General features: G+C 56.9%; 4 protein-coding genes across 4 annotated transcripts; 2 read left to right on the forward strand and 2 right to left on the reverse strand.

The window, feature by feature from the left end:
- Window positions 1–5,078: 5,078 nt before the first annotated feature.
- On the reverse strand, window positions 5,079–6,766 carry DICSQDRAFT_114028 (MFS general substrate transporter; the record flags this gene model as incomplete). The annotated part of the gene is made up of 6 exons (XM_007371478.1): window positions 5,079–5,339; window positions 5,409–5,775; window positions 5,831–6,058; window positions 6,111–6,199; window positions 6,256–6,419; window positions 6,479–6,766. The coding sequence occupies 6 exons, from the start codon at window positions 6,764–6,766 to the stop codon at window positions 5,180–5,182; spliced, it is 1,296 nt and encodes a 431-aa protein (XP_007371540.1). The 3' UTR covers window positions 5,079–5,179.
- A 1,181-nt stretch (window positions 6,767–7,947) lies between these two features.
- On the reverse strand, window positions 7,948–11,749 carry DICSQDRAFT_164183 (glycoside hydrolase). Its single transcript, XM_007371479.1, has 16 exons — window positions 11,510–11,749; window positions 11,332–11,450; window positions 11,048–11,271; window positions 10,976–10,985; window positions 10,570–10,920; window positions 10,362–10,506; window positions 10,139–10,294; window positions 9,838–10,071; window positions 9,553–9,775; window positions 9,305–9,484; window positions 9,117–9,210; window positions 8,978–9,049; window positions 8,832–8,903; window positions 8,730–8,765; window positions 8,053–8,666; window positions 7,948–8,001 (listed from the first exon to the last, which is right to left on the reverse strand). Exons 1-15 carry the CDS (start codon window positions 11,715–11,717, stop codon window positions 8,067–8,069), a joined length of 2,724 nt encoding a protein of 907 aa, XP_007371541.1. The 5' UTR covers window positions 11,718–11,749; the 3' UTR covers window positions 7,948–8,001; window positions 8,053–8,066.
- A 701-nt stretch (window positions 11,750–12,450) lies between these two features.
- On the forward strand, window positions 12,451–13,838 carry DICSQDRAFT_184232 (uncharacterized protein). Its single transcript, XM_007371480.1, has 2 exons — window positions 12,451–13,473; window positions 13,538–13,838. Exons 1-2 carry the CDS (start codon window positions 12,990–12,992, stop codon window positions 13,633–13,635), a joined length of 582 nt encoding a protein of 193 aa, XP_007371542.1. The 5' UTR covers window positions 12,451–12,989; the 3' UTR covers window positions 13,636–13,838.
- A 336-nt stretch (window positions 13,839–14,174) lies between these two features.
- DICSQDRAFT_175595 (phosphoglycerate mutase-like protein) lies at window positions 14,175–15,342 on the forward strand (the record flags this gene model as incomplete). Its single annotated transcript, XM_007371481.1, has 4 exons — window positions 14,175–14,627; window positions 14,905–14,913; window positions 14,967–15,136; window positions 15,191–15,342. Coding segments are annotated over 4 exons (784 nt in total), but the record flags the coding sequence as incomplete, so codon positions are not given.
- Window positions 15,343–15,371: the final 29 nt, after the last annotated feature.

The raw sequence follows: 15,371 nt of genomic DNA on the forward strand, positions 1-15,371 counted from the left end.
CTTCCCTTCCTTCGCTTCCTTCGTACTTCTGGACTCCATCCACGACGATGGCCTACAACGAGGCTGATTGTGATCCTGCCGTTCAATGTTCAGGAAGTTGGATACAGGAGACTGCGTTTGGCTACGCCGAATCATGCTCTGTAGCTCCGTCTAACTCGTTCTCCCTCAAATTCAACGGTAGGCATCGTACTACTCTTGGATGGAGTACGGTCTACCGTAACGTGCAACGCAGGTACGCGGATTATCGTCGAAGCCCTCCTACCTCCAGATACCTCTTCTACCCCGCCCCGATTGTCAGATGGTCAATCAATGACAGACACAGTCTGGCACACTACCTGACGACGTAACTGACTGGCTCTTCTACTCTGTGCGCGACCAGCAGGGCCTCCCCGACGACGTGCACATCCTGAACGCTCTTATCACCGGAACTTTTGCTACATACCCATTTGCGCTCCAAAAGGTCGCATTCAGCCCTAGCGACAGGTTCTGGGACCTCGCCTTCGTGCCGTCGTCCTGAAATGTCAGAGGGTCATGACTCAAGTGAAGGCGGGCATGGGACACCCAAGGCAAAGACAGGGTCACCAGTGGGGCCCAGATTAGGCGGCGTTGGGGGTTCTTGTCGGTGCTGTTATGCGCGAAGCTACTGTCTCGGAGGAAGCTGTAGTATGGTTATACGTTGCTACCTGGACCCCATGACGGTGAGTCAGCTAGATTTCTTTCAACCCGTTTACCCTTCCGCGTTCACCTCCGGGTCCCCTCCCCTCACCCGAAGATACCGTTTTGCGGCAGATTCTACTACAGTATCACCATCTTGAGAAGAAACGTTCAGCGTCGGCGGTACGGGCTCGGCATCACACCTTCACAGCATCCACGCCCTAGTAAGATTTCTGTCCCAGGACCTTCTGCTTGATCGCCTGCCACGACCCCGCCACCGCGCTTCAGTAAGGTAGTCACGTCGGCCCGACAGGTGCTGGGCGCCTTAGGCCTGCGCGGCAACCGGTCTTAGGAGGAGAGCCGCTTCTGACACTCAGAAACATGAAGCCAAATGTCTCAACTTCCACTCGGCAATGGTGATCCCACTTGGTGCGGAGCCCGGCCTGCTTTTCATGCCGAATGGATTTTCAGGCCTCGATTTTGTTCTATCCCCTTCACGGGTACCATCGTATATCACGATGATTTCGATCTGTCAGTACGCGAAGTCTAGTATATCACGTCATCCACGAGGAACATTGCCATGTCCTCATGATGATATCTTGATGTAGGTGTTAGGAAGTGGATTTCGTGAGAAGCAGCACCATACTGCTGGTGGATATGAGTGGCTCGGGAGTTCGGCATGCAATGTCCTCCCCCGAGAAGACCGCCACCACGCCCAGTGATCATGACGTCCTCACACCCCCCTTTCAACCCGTCAGCTCATATAACCGGATGATCGGGGCACGCCCATGCCCGTGCCTATACAGTGCTTCATCGTTATGCCCTATAACCTGAACCAGGGGAATTCTCGGCTAGTTGTCATCGGTGCTCAAGACGCTGCCTTGCGTTATGTAGGACAATGGCAACAGCCTGAACCAACAGAGAATGGGGATCAGGTCTCTTCGTCGACAACCCTCCAAGACTCAGTTTCTCTTCAATACCATGGTGAGTTTGCAATGCCCTGTGCGATACATCGCGTGACCTTTCCTCATTTGCAGGCACGACGGTGTTTCTTGAGGTTCTCATCCCACCGAACGCCACCTCGTCTCCTCCTCCCGTGTTCCGCTGGTGCATCGACGGACTCCCTCTCATGACTACCAGCCTGCCCAACAGCGGAACGGAGTGGGCGTTTCAAACAATTGCATTAGTCTATCAAGACATTCCGAGCAGTTTACATCGCGTCAATATCACAATCGTCGAAGTATCTCCCGACTACCCCTTCCTGTTGGACAGTCTCGCTTTTCGCCCCGACGATACATTTTGGCAAGAGGCTGTACCCTCTCCAAGCAACGGCCTACCCATCGCGGCCATTGTGGGTGGTTCGATCGTAGGGTTGATGTTGGCATTGGCATGTGTGGCGTTCTTATACTGGTGGAGAAAAAGGGAGCGTCATCCATACTCGTCTATACATGATAGCGACAACAGTGAGTCGCCCTTCCCGAAGCCATCACTGCGAGTAACAAGGCCACTGAGTATTCTGCGCTGTAAGGCCCAGATGCGGAAGTGAAACCCTTTGACCTAGAAGCCAATGCTGTCCCAGACCCCTCCACTCAGTCGGCATGCATCCCCCCACCTTCGAGTCCCACTGCTACGGAGCCCTCGACCACAGGAGCTACAATTGTTTCTCCAGAAAGTGAAGTGGGCGAGGTGTCCCGAATCTTGAAGGGTCCCAAACGCAAGGGATATCAATCACGCTTCTCGAGACGCATCAGCAGCCTACGCGCCCTCGTTCTCCGAGATGATACCAGTCGCTCTGCTTCATCGTCGACAGCCCCAGCTACCCCTTCCTCGCCGTCGATCAGTATGACAGTCGCATCCGGACTGCTTGCAGCTCTCTATGGAGTGAGGAGAAAAGAGCGTCGTCAGCCTGTAACCCCCCCTCCGATGTACACAGCTTGAAAGGGATGAGTCAAACATATGCGCTGTACCTGCTTCTTCGTCGACTTCAATACACGATAGTTACACATTTCGAAAAGACCTTGCGACTCTCAGGTTCCGGAAGGCGACGAGATGAGCAGTGACGTCTGGCTACGGTGCAAGCTCAATAGTGCAGTAGATAAGTCCCGGGCGATTACACGTGTGCGAATAGGTTACGGTTCACTCTATACTTGGAGAGCAGTATGAGCAGAGATCCAAGGATGTTCGTTATGCCACAAAGTACAACCATGCCGGTGTAGTTTCCGTTTCCCGCCTTCAGGGCCGCTCCCGCTGCAGGGCCGCCTGCTAGCACCCTATGCATTTTGTGTCAGATCCTCTGCTTCGGTTGTGATGCGTCATCTACAAGACCCACCCAAAAGATGCGACGCTGTACAATACGCCGATTCTCGTCCCAACCTCCTTGATATCTGATATCTGCGAGACGCATGGTATCTGCATGGCAAGAAATGCCCCTGCAAAGCAGCCATACGCTACTGCGAAAACCGTGATGTTGACAAGGGTCTTGGCAAGCATCCAGAAGACCAGTGCGAAGAGGCCGATAAGGAAAGCTGAAGGTGACGCGATATTGAATCGGCCGATTGCGTCCGCAACCAACGCAGGTATGATGCGGCCGAAGATACTCCCGCCATTCATCGCTGATACGATGTAGAAAGAGGTAGAGGAGGAGACCCCTTGGGAGATAGCGTAGTCGGAGATGTAGGTGAAGGGTATAAACAGCCCTGAAATACAAGACTTGTCAGTTCCTTCTACTTGAAACGAACAGTTGCTTACTGACCGAAGTTGACGAAGACACATCCTACTACCAGCAATACGAACGGGGCGTCTGTGAGCAACTTGACGTCTGGAAGGGGAGAGATGGCTCGACGGCCTGGGGGGATACGACTTGTGATAGTCACACAACCGATGGCTCCTAGAGCTAATAGCAAGAATCCAGATGCCCGGACTGTCCATCCAAACCCAATCCGAGCGAACAGGTATCGAAATAGAACTGGAAAAACAACACCCCCTTCGCACAATCTGAGCTAAGTGTAAAGTTGAGTAGGCAAGGATTACGCACCTACACCCGAGCCTGCGATTGCTATTCCGACAGCGGTAGCGCGTAATGTAGAGAAATGTGTCGAGATCGAAGCGAACGAAGGATAGAATCTTAGGGGAGAAATCAGTCGTGTCAGAGTAGTGTACCGTATGAAAGACTACATGTAGTCACTTACAGCATCCCATAAGCCAATCCCGTGAGCAGGCCTTGCACTAGAAGGAATTGGTAGAATCTCGTGCACACGCTGAGAATCATCGTGGAGAAGACAAGAAGGAACGATCCCGAGATCAAGATCATCCGTGGACCGTAAGCGTCGAAGAAGCGACCTAAAACCGATCCCTAGGGTGAATTTAGGTCACTGACTCGGCTGAAAACTAGTTTACTTGGGTATACATACCGAGAAGTACAATATCCAAAGCTGCAAGGAGCCGATCCAGGAAATGGTCGATGGGGACACTCCCTTCAGCTGGTGCTGGGCGTAGTACGTCTCGAAGACGCCGAAGGCGGTAAGTTGCCCACAGCAAAAAAGCATCACAGCAGCGCCAAAAACGGTGAGCCAAGCCTTGAATCCTGGATCCGGGAAGATGCAGTTCGTGAGCTCCGTCGTGGATTCATCGCTGGACGTTGTGTCCTCTGCTATGAGCATATGAGGCATGCCGGCCAGAGCAATTTCAGCCTTCTCTTGGTCGTCGGCAACCATCAGGAAGGTCGGGATATGGCGAGGAGTGCCTGCAGTAGTGGAAACGGGGCTTGTGACGACTGGCTAGGAGTGGCATCATTGGTTAAATAGAGACCAAAATTGTGTCCGCATGCACGTGGCAGTACATTCGAATCGACCCCACGTAAGCGGGAAAGCACATATACGTCTTCGTCGGACAGGTGAACACAACGGAGTACACGCGAGGCAGGGACATGGTCATAATGGCGCCTAAGCCGGTGGCTAGACCGCCCATACCTAGAAGCCGCGCGATAGCAGGAGCTTAGTGAGAATTTGAACGTCCTGTTTTGGTGGGATCACGTACCATCTTCCTCACAGTAGAACTTTCCAGGAATCACTCCGTTCCGCTGTCCCCTGACCTTATAGAGAGGCGCCTTCGACGAGTGGGATATCAGCGAGAGCTGCTGAGATTCACCACCGAATACGAGTGAGCAGAACGGTATGCGTCCCATACTGTTCGGACGTAGCGAGACGCTCAATGTTGCCGCATGATCCACCGTCAAAAGCGGTGCGGATAGTGTAGATATTAGGGACGCCACAGGCCTCAGCAGCAGCGAATGAAGAACCTAAGAAGCAGCGTGTCAGCGGGTCTAGGACGTATTTTCGGCGTCTGGACTGACCTACTGCATAGTCATGATGCAACGTGTGTGAAGTTATTCATAGCGGTATACCGCCCAAGTTGTCTACGACTTCGGGCGCTATCCATCGATTGCTAACTTCGTCTCTGAAGCTGGTTAGAATAGTAGTACAATATTGATACAGGGCAGGTCAAGCTGCACGCGACACGAGCACTACTATATTCGTACCAAAGTCCGAGAGTCTAATGTAGCTCTAGACCACAGCATGAAGAACGAACCCAGAAGGTTGGCGACGCCACAAAGCACAATCATGCCTGTATATGACTCATGGTCTGCCTTGAGGATAGCACCTGCCGCCGGTCCGCCGGCTAGCGCACTACAGCCGTTGTAAACGGGGGAGTCCGTGTCAGTTAGATGACGTTCTGGACCATACGACGTCACTCACGCGAATGAAATGATACTGTACAGGACACCGATCCTAGTTCCAATCTCGTTGAAATCCGATAATTGCGCGACGCATGGGATAAGCATGGCAATGAAACCCCCAGAGAGGAAGCCATAGAGGATAGCGAAGAGGAGTATTACGAGAAGGGACTTCGCGAAGATCCAGAACACAAGCGCTGAAAGTCCCAGAAGGAATGCGCATGGAACCATTACATTGAACCGGCCGACGAAGTCTGAGAGCAGCGGAGGCGCAAGACGTCCCACGATGCCGCCACCATTCAGCGCTGAGAGGACATAGAACGATGCGGTTGCGGAGACTCCATGATCCCTGGCGTAGTCGGCTAAGAAGAAGAAAGGGATGAAGAGACCTGGTGAAGAAACAACGTCAGGGATTAGGCGCGGTGATCACTTGGTTTGACCGACCGAGGCACACGAGGACACTACCGGCGACTACCAGCATGAACGGTGCATCCTTGAAGACTTTGCCATCAAACCATGGAGCACTGTCTTGCACAGGGCTGCGACGACTTGTGACTGTGGCGACAGCTACTGTGCAGCAGGCGAGCGATATGAATCCCGAGATCCTAACCGCCCAGGCAAAGCCGACCTGCGCAAACAGGCGCTGGAACATGATGGGGTACACAACACCTCCTAGATAGAATGAGGTTGAGCAGGAGTTTCGCAAGGGGAGAGAATCACATACCAACACCTGAACCCGTAAAGGCTATCCCGAGGGCAGCCCCTCGGCGTTTGCTGAAGTAAGTCGAGATAGCTGATAGCGATGGGTAGAAGCTGGACAAGCGTAGATTATTCACCACAATAAGGCTATACTACGACCTGGCACTCACATCATTCCAACACCGAGTCCGAACAACACGCCTTGTGCGAGTATGTATTGGTAGAAGCGAGTAGACAGGCTCGTCATCATGATGCTTAGAACCAGCGTGACGGTTCCTGGAACCATGATGACTCTCGGACCGTATGCGTCAAATAGACGTCCCACGAAGCCACCCTTGTGGGGAAAAAGGATAAGAGTGGATACACATGAGATGAATGACCATCGTCGCTTACGGAGAAGAAGAAGACCCATAGTTGGAGGGACCCGATCCATGCAATCGTGGATGGGGGCAAGTCGCGCAGTTGATGTTCGGCATACCACGTCTGAAACGTGCCGAAGGCATTCAACTGCCCAAATGTACAGAACAGACCAACGAAAGCGCCGCAAACGGTGAGCCAAGCCTCTGGTCCTCCTTCGGGATATGTGGGTGCCGTGAGTTGGGTGGACGAAGGGAGTGTTTTACTCGAATTCGTATCCTGTTCGTAGATCGTCGCGGTTGTCGAGTCGTGATTGGGGGTCATCCTCCTACAGGGCTCCTTCTCCACATCATCCAGATGGATCGGTGACATCCCTACCAGTGGCGGTAGATCGTGGCAGCGTATTGGCAGAAAGGGGGACTAGCATGGGGCGGGTGGGGAAATGTCGAGGCTCTAAGTACTACGCGTTGTAGGCGCATCCCGGTCTGCAACGTGAGATACGGACGTCAGTATATTATCTTATATCTTCGTACACTAGAGACAGACAGACACCTGTCAGTCGCCCGCCTTCTCGGAGAAGTTGTCAGCGCGGATGGCCGCTCAAGAGAAGCACTGCATATGCCAATAGAACAATTCTGAGATCTTTCATCGGGCATCTAGCGGGATTGCGCCGGTAAGGGAATTTGACTACTTATTTTGAGTTGGGCGGGGGCACGACGTGGACGAGAAGTCCAATTGGTGGGTACCATCCGTCAACCACGGATAGTTTGGCATCTGGGCGAGCCGATGAGCGCTGGTTCAGCCGCTGAGTCCTCGCGGATCTTCACGAAAAAGCAACTGCTCGATTATGGGACTGGACCTGCAAGCTGTTGATTAGGCGAGTCTAATCACCTTGATCATACAGAATGAAACATGATAATACGCACCTACCCAGCAGCCGTCAAATGGTCTGTCAGACGCCCGCTGCCTTGATCCCAGACGCATGGAAAACATTTGCGGCGATTGTGCGGGATAGTTTTATTCATTGAAGCCACCTGTGAGAAGTAGAGTGTGATATTGTCTTTAGAAGTAGCCATGACCAGTTTGTACTTTCAGCTTATGCGTTCTCCGAAATGGTCGGGTGCAGCTTGATTCCATATGAGAGGGTCATGGATTGATTGGCTATCCAGGCTATCCAGGTGATCACAAGACCTAGAGGGCTGCTTTCACAGGAGGACGAGATAATTCAGATATGTCTGGCTCTTGAGTTGCATGGCGGCGAACTCCGAGCACGCGCACAACTAAGCGGTCCGCGTGACGGCGTGGGGTTTAGACAGATGTGTTGGTACCATTCATACTCTTCGGGACGCCCAAGGTCCCGAACATAAATGGTATGTGTATCACCTGTAATTGAAGTATGGTTTTCGCGTAAGTAGCGCAGCGCTGAAGGCCGAGGTGTGGTATCAGCACAGGATGAACAAGCAAGAGAGTCGTTCCTGAACGAGAACCGCCGCAATTATTCCAGTGATATCAACACCGTGTATTTCGACATGCTGTACATGGCTGAGTTTACTTTGCCTCTTCCAGATACATCAACACACTGAACGAAGACTACTGAGATGGCCACTCACCTCTCCAGACCGCCCTACTGCCCGTACACGACGCGCCCACGTTCGCAGCCCATGTATGCCGCCCTCACCTTAACGCGCTTCCCTGCCAAGCCGCGCACTTCCACCACCTGCGGATCACCAGGGAAGACATCGATCGCGTTGTCGCTCCATCTCACTGTCTCCCGTCTTCCCAGAGCATCCTCTCCTTCCTCGTCTGCAGTGAAGAGCAGGCCCTTGACGGGCTTCTGCACCTTTACATGCACCTTCTCGCCTTCTACTTTTACGTCGAGCCCGGGATCAGGGAAGTCGACGAGACGGAACGGCTGCGGCCAGTCGGCGTAGCGCGCTAAGATCTCCCCAGAAGCCGCGTCGACAAGGCGGGCCCCGACGACCACGGAGTACGACGTGTCGACAGAGTTCGCGTTCTCTGCTGGCGGTCCGGGCACACGCATGGACGCGATTTCGGTGGTCTGGTTCGGGAGCAGCGTGGCTTCGACCGTCTTCGAGTCTTCCCAGCCCGAACAGAGGTCGACGAACGACAGCTCCAGCCGGACGTCGCGTGCGCTGAGCGTCGCGTTCACGCCCCACACCTCGATGTTCGCAGACACGGAGCGGAACGCGCCAAACTCATAAAACTGGTGTAATTGGGAATGTCAGCGGAGACGAATCAACAGTAGTCCATCAAAATCAGTACGTGCCTGTCTGGGCCTGTCGTTCTCACGGTTTTGTGTCACCTACGCGCGGCCCCAGCCACGAAATGTCAGTCGAGGACAAGGGCAAGCCGTCACCGAGGCACTCACGGTCCTGAACAGTCCGACCGAGATCGGACGCAACTCGCGCGCAATCGTATAGTATGCAGGCTTGGCACGAAGCTGTGGAGATGCGACGTCGGCCGTCGGGCGATCAGCACAGCGCCCGCCGAGCGAGCTTCATGTCAGGTCCTTACGAAAAAGTCCGCAATCGCCCATGAAATGACAGGCCAGCAGTCGTTCATCTGCCAGACGAGGACTCCGGCGGTCTGCACGGACGCGAATGCTGTACGATTAGTCGCCCATAGGCGGCCCGAAACATTGAAGACGACGCACGTATTGCTTGCCTTTTCCTCTCCACTCGCGCCGCCACGACCTGTACGCGAGGCTGATCGCCTCCGATTGCATGAGCTGCGTATTGTATATGTGCCTGCGCGATCGGCCGCATTGAGTTCAGCCCGCGCTCCACGGCCGCGTCCGCATACGCGTCCGGGTCTACAGCAGCAGAAGCACAGAGCACTCACGTCTCCAGATCGTCGGTCAGCCTGAAGTTCTCGTTCATGACGATCGCGAACCGCCGCTCGTGGCTGCCCGCACGGTCGTGCTGCGCCATCATCTTCGACTGGGCCCACCGGTCCTTCGTGTTCCCGCCGAGCCAGTAGTCGACCGTCTTCACGTCCGGGAACGACGGGATGCCGAATTCGCTGTCGATCCAGCCGTGCGCCAGGCAGACAGTCAGCCGTCGTGATAAATATATATGACCTGTACACACCTCACGAACCGCCCGCCATTGAACGGGTATTCCTGCCACGGCCACTCCTTCCCGCCCCAGATGTTCCACTGGTGCACGTCGCCCATAGTGGGGTCCGCTGTATCCCAGCCTTTGCCCCCATACGGTGACCCGCGGTGGTAGGGAATGGGCGGGTCACAGTGCTCAGCTACGACGGCAGGAAAGACCTCTTCGTACAGGACTCGTGCGGGCAACGCGTCGATGCCTGCCAAAGTGAAGATCAGCGTGAGCGGGTAGCGCGAACGGTCGTAGACATGAAGTGCGTACCACCCCACTGCAGCACCATCTGGTAGTCTGGCCGTACGTGAGCGCATAGCGACGCATGAGGAGACGACGACGATGCACCTTCATTGTTACCGCAGAAGATGGCGATGGAAGGGTGGTGCCGGAGACGCTTGACGTTGTCCTCCACCTCCGCCCTGACACTCTGCACAAACGAGTCGTACGCGGGGTAGACGCCACACGCGAACTGGAAATCCTGCCACACTAGTACGCCCAGCTCTGCACAACAAGAACGACAAGGGGCGAGGTCAGCACCTGGACTGAAGGCAGCGTACACCATGCGCACCGTCGCATATGTCGTAGAACACGTCCGGCTCGTAGACGCCCCCGCCCCAGAGCCGGACCATGTTCTGGTTCCCGTCACGCAAGAGCGTGAGCCACGCGCGGTAGTCGTCCGCGGACAGCGCCGTCAGGAAGTTGTGCGCGGGGATCCAATTCGAGCCTGTACCCGCAAGTTTCGTGAGTCGTTGGCGCTACTGTGGAATGGAAGAAGGGAACTGAGTGCGTACCGCCCATGAACATGCGCACGCCGTTGACTTCGAAGAGGAACGTCGTCCCTTTGCCGTAGCGGTCGGGCTCCTCGAGCGGCTCTTGGATGAGCGACACGGTCCTGAAGCCGACCCGTCTCGTGAGAGTGTCTAAGACGGCCTCGCCCTGGCTCGCGGTCAGCCCTCCACCCTCTCATCGTCTCCTTGTCATGATCTCAGCACCACTCACCTCCCCCAGCAGCGAGATCTCTACATTGTACAAAGTCTGACTTCCATACCCAACAGGCCACCACAGCTCCACCTTACCCTCTAGGTCCCATCCGATGACGTCCTTCAGGCCCGCACCTCCCCCAAGAGACACCTCCTCCTCACGTATGACGGACCCGTCCAGCCGCCCCAGCACGATCTTCGCACCACGGACAGCAGACGCGTCGCCGGCGACGACAAGGTCCACCTTCAGCGACGGGGACAGCGCAGGGGCAGCTGAGACGAGCGCGCGCGTATTCGCGGCGTCGATGCGCGCGGTGTACGTGACGAGCGAGATGGCGCGGTACGGCCCGCACGTCATCAGCTCGGGACCCTGGAACACGGTCAGCGTCAGCGTCTCCTGCGACCGGGGGCATGCGACGGCGTACCCAGTCCCACCTGTGTGCAAGAACGTCAGCGCGGGCGATGGGAGGGGGGATGGAAGGACGGGGGGCACGGACCGCCAGTTGTACTGCGCCTTGCGCACGTATACGCGGCTCGGGTCGCCGAGGTTGCACGAGCCGGCGCGGACGCGTCCGTGCGTGGCCTCGAGCTCCTTCGCGAGCTTCTGCGCGGACTTGAAGTGCAGGAAGAGCACGTTGCCCTGGTCCTGCAGGTTCTCCGGGGACAGCGACGCTCTCCACGTGCGGAACATGTTGTCCGCGTACAAGACCTTCTTGCCATTCTGTGCGCGTGCGAGTCAGCAGCGCATACCCCGAGCGAACGCGGATAGAGGGGTGCTGACCAGGTAGACGTCGCATATCGTGTCTAGGCCCTCGAACACCAGCTCCGCGTTCTTCCAGCGGCGCTCTGTCTCATGCACGTCGAACGTCGTGCGGTATAACCACTCGGTCTCGCCGATCCCTGTAACAGCAGCACGCATATAGCCACATCGTCTTTCCGAGAGGATATGCCTGACTCACACTGGACCTCGTGCTCGTTGAACCCGATGAAAGGATCGGGGATGCGACCGGCCTTCAAAAGCTCGACGTGCACCTCGGACGGGAACGCAGCCGCTTTCATCCACTGCTCGGAGGGGGTGGGGCTGACTTCGTCGAGGACGGACGCGATGGACGCGTCGCGCTCCTTCCACGCCCAGCCTTGGGAGATGTTCGTGACGCGCGCCGACATTCGACTTGAGCTATGAGGCCGTTCACTCGTAGACGGAGAGGGTAGTCCGACCAAAGTCTAATCGCTGCCGCTGCTGCTGCTCTCGTACCTTATACTCGTATCTCCACGAGACCTTATCGACGGGCTTGGCGGACCGGGCGGGGAGACACGGTGGTAAGGTTTGGGGGCCTGATGATCGGGGGAGGTGTTCAGCGCGAATGGCTTTGCCGCCACGTCCGGCTGGCCATTGAGATGGAGAGATATTGCAGTCATGGTCGTTGCCGTGTGCCTTGGGCGACGCTGCCCGAGTGATACTGGTCCTCCGAGTCGATCGCACCGATACGCGCAACCGAGCATTCGCCAAGAGATAGTAGGCACGCAGGAACACAATGCGGCACTCACGAATTATCATAGCAGCTATAGAATGCAAGAGGACATCCTCTATTACGAATGTGTGCGACCCCGCTGGGGAAATGTCCTCCACGGCTCTCGACCCGTCCTTCCTGCAGTCCCCGACGCGTCGTAAACCGCGTCGTCATGAGAGACAACGCGACACCGAGAGAGAATGGATATACCAGGGGAATGAGGCACCGCGAGCGAGGACGATAGCGTTCGGCGAGCCAATTTGACCTGGACAAGTTGGGAGGAAAACTTGAGCCCGCCGCGTCACGTTCACCCCGGAGGCCCTGTGACGCGTGTGACACGGGCGGCCGGGTCGTGGAGCCTGCAGCGCGACGTCGACGCCGACGGCCAACTCACTGCGGCCATCGGGAGCTCGAGCTCGTAACGCTGCGCCTCGTTTGTCGTTCGCTTTCTCCCTTCCAGTCTGCTCGACACTTGCTAGCAGGAAGTTGATATGTCTTTGGCCTGTCCCCAGTCTTCTCATCTTAGCCGACCGGTCTTGGCTTGGACTTGGGCGGATCCGTGACACCGTACTCGTCCACACGCCCACAGTGTTCACGGCCCTCTCTCTACAACCAACGATGGCCCCAGCAATGCGGGATTTGGTCGCCATGGCCCACTGCATCATCCGAAGAGGGCGTTCGTATGTCGTACGGCAAGCCTCGCCCAAGCCTACGGCCTCATGGCGCTCGGTCTGACTCTTTGTGTCTATGATAGGAGAAGATGTGGTAATCTATCGTCTTTGTCCCTTTCCTCGGCTATATATCCTGTTGCACCTCTTCTGTCACGCTTCGACTTTGTCGTCTCGCGCCTTTCTCCCTTGCGACGCCCTCAACGACGTCTTGACTTTGTTACACACCTCACCACAACCACTGGGAACCGTGTCAAAAGATGCACCACTCTAACATCGACCGCGCGATCGCGTACGTGATCGAGCGCAGGCAGCAGCTCAACGTCCCCAACGTCTTCGCCGCCTACCTCCAGGCTGTCATCTACCCGAACCCCTACGACGACGACTCCATCGTCCAGACCGACGACGCGATCGCCCGCGCCGCGCTCGTCACCTTCGAGCGCGCGATGGACAAGTACCCCATGCCCACGCCTCCAGCGAGGACAAAGAAGTCGAAGTCCCAGCCTTCCGCTGTGGTTCCCGCTCCGAATGGCAGAAAGAGGTACTCGGCGGAGGTCGCGCAGCTGCGATGGGAGTACCAGCAGGCGACGTTGCGCGCGAGCGCCGCAGAGGGCGAGTACCACGGCTGCTCGTGTTTGTCCTGCGGAGGTTTGATGGCCATGCGCGACCGGCTGCCTGCGCTGTCGTCGGAGGGCGAGGATGGGGAGCTGCTGCTGGATCTGCCGGTACGCGCGCGTCGCACTCGTGAGTCCGTCTTATCCTCCTTGCACCGCAGATGTTGACAAACGACTGCCTTTGTGTCTGATAGGGAAGGCGAAGAAGCAGGCTAGGAAGAAGGTCCAGTTGAGGCGGGATGCTATTCCAGTAGACCCTTACGCGCCATCCAGCAGTGCTGCCGTACTATGACCTCGATGAGTTGCACGTTGACTATGACTGCCATCCCGTCCTATGCGTCTCCCTGTCTTCCGCCCTATGCATCCCGTCCGTTTCATTGCCTTTGTCTGATATACCCGCAGATATCTCCCTCTGTATCTCTACCCATTCCTTCTAGGTCTCATCATCGGCTGTATCGTACTCTTCTCTCCCGTCCGGTCACAACAATATCATTTATGTTATCTTCCCAAGGCAGCCCCGCGTGACCACCTCTCTCCCTTGGCCTGCAGCCCGCGCACGCCAATCGCGCGCGTCCCTGTCGAGTGGGCGCCTTCGCGCGCACTGCAGCCAGGCGAGGATGACATCACCCCCACGGCCTCACTTGTTCGCGCTCCAAACCACACGGCACACGACATGAAAATCCCCGCGCGTCCTATCCCGGCCCTCGACCACGCGCGGACGATAAGTAGCCTCGCCCCGCGCCGTCAGTACTTATCTCCCTCTACCCCCTGTCTCCCCCTCACCCTCTTCTCCCCCTCGTGCGCAGATATCCATCGACTATCATCTAACGAATGCCGATCCGCCGCCTCTCCACGAAGTCCCTCCCCCAGCTCCCCGTCGTCGCCCCGCACGCGGGCACCTCCTCCTCCGCCACCCTCCAGCCCGCAAACGGGGATGCAAACGGCACGGGACCGACCGCGCGCTCGCGCATGACCCCCGCGTGCATCCGCGCGACAATCACGCTCGTCGTCTTCGGCGCGTACCTCCTCTGGGCCCTCCCCTGGCACCTCCAGCACGGCTGGGACGGCATTCCCTGGATCGGGGGTGGAGGCGGACATGCCGCTGCCTTAGTAGAGGAGGTACTGGGAGGAGGACGGGGAAGGGGGAAGGCTGTCGCGGAGGGAATCCTGCGCGCGCCGAAGCTGGATGTGCCGAAGGGCGTGCAGACTATGTGGGGCCAGTACGCGCCGTGGCGCGCGGCGGGGACATATGTGGGTCCCCCGGAGGGGTGCAATGTCACGCAGGTGAGTGCGTTCGCCGTTCGCTCTTGGGTGGATATGAGGAGTGCGCAGCCCCGGAAGGGTGCGGTGGACAGACTGTGGTCCGGAGCATGGGCACGGCGGAGGTCTGGTGTGGGCTGCGCATGGGGTGTATGTGTGGCCGCCATTCATAGATCGGGGATGCCGCAGACGTAGGATCATGAAGTGCCTTCTCCGTGCGCGTGTTGCAGAGATTGTGTTCACTTTCACGCTACGATGATCCCGCGGAGCCTGGAGCTGACGTCCGTCCTTCTACTTCTAGGTCAACTTGGTAGGTCCAGTCACAGAAGCTCCCACCGCAGCGTCTGATCGTGTCATGCCCAGCTGCAACGTCACGGCGCGCGATATCCCAACGCGGAAGAGGGACAACGCTACGCCGTCGCCGTCGAACGCCTCGCGTCAGCGAAGAAATTCGCCGACAAGCGTCTCAAGTTCCTCGAGGACTACGAGTATGATCTCGACGCGGACGACCTGACGGCATTTGGGGCCGCTCAGTACGTCGGCCTGTTCAGAGATTCAGGAGGCAGGTGTCTGATGTTCATCGACAGGACGTTCGAATCCGCGCAGGTGTTCTTCAACCGGTACGCGCACCTCGCTGACGAAGATAACGTACCGTTTGTCCGCGCGTCGGGCGTGCCCCGAGTTGTCGACACCGCAAACAACTGGACCGTAGGCACGTCCTCCCCCGCCTCCTCCTCCCGTCTTGCGATCTCACATTGCGTGTCTCCA

Source organism: Dichomitus squalens, assembly GCF_000275845.1.
Source record: "Dichomitus squalens LYAD-421 SS1 unplaced genomic scaffold DICSQscaffold_108, whole genome shotgun sequence".
NCBI classification, from domain to species: domain Eukaryota; kingdom Fungi; phylum Basidiomycota; class Agaricomycetes; order Polyporales; family Polyporaceae; genus Dichomitus; species Dichomitus squalens.

Bases quoted from the DNA above. Each gene is read 5' to 3' on its own strand.
- DICSQDRAFT_164183 (XM_007371479.1), bottom strand. From the start codon at position 11,717: ATGTCGGCGCGCGTCACGAACATCTCCCAAGGCTGGGCGTGGAAGGAG. The intron at 9,776-9,837 runs GTACGCACTTCA...TCACTTTGGCAG, and splicing joins GATGGTGCTGCAGTGGGGTG to GCATCGACGCGTTGCCCGCA. The intron at 9,211-9,304 runs GTGAGTGCTCTG...CCGATCGCGCAG, and splicing joins CTGACCGACGATCTGGAGAC to GCACATATACAATACGCAGC.
- DICSQDRAFT_184232 (XM_007371480.1), top strand. From the start codon at position 12,990: ATGCACCACTCTAACATCGACCGCGCGATCGCGTACGTGATCGAGCGC. The intron at 13,474-13,537 runs GTGAGTCCGTCT...TGTGTCTGATAG, and splicing joins GGTACGCGCGCGTCGCACTC to GGAAGGCGAAGAAGCAGGCT.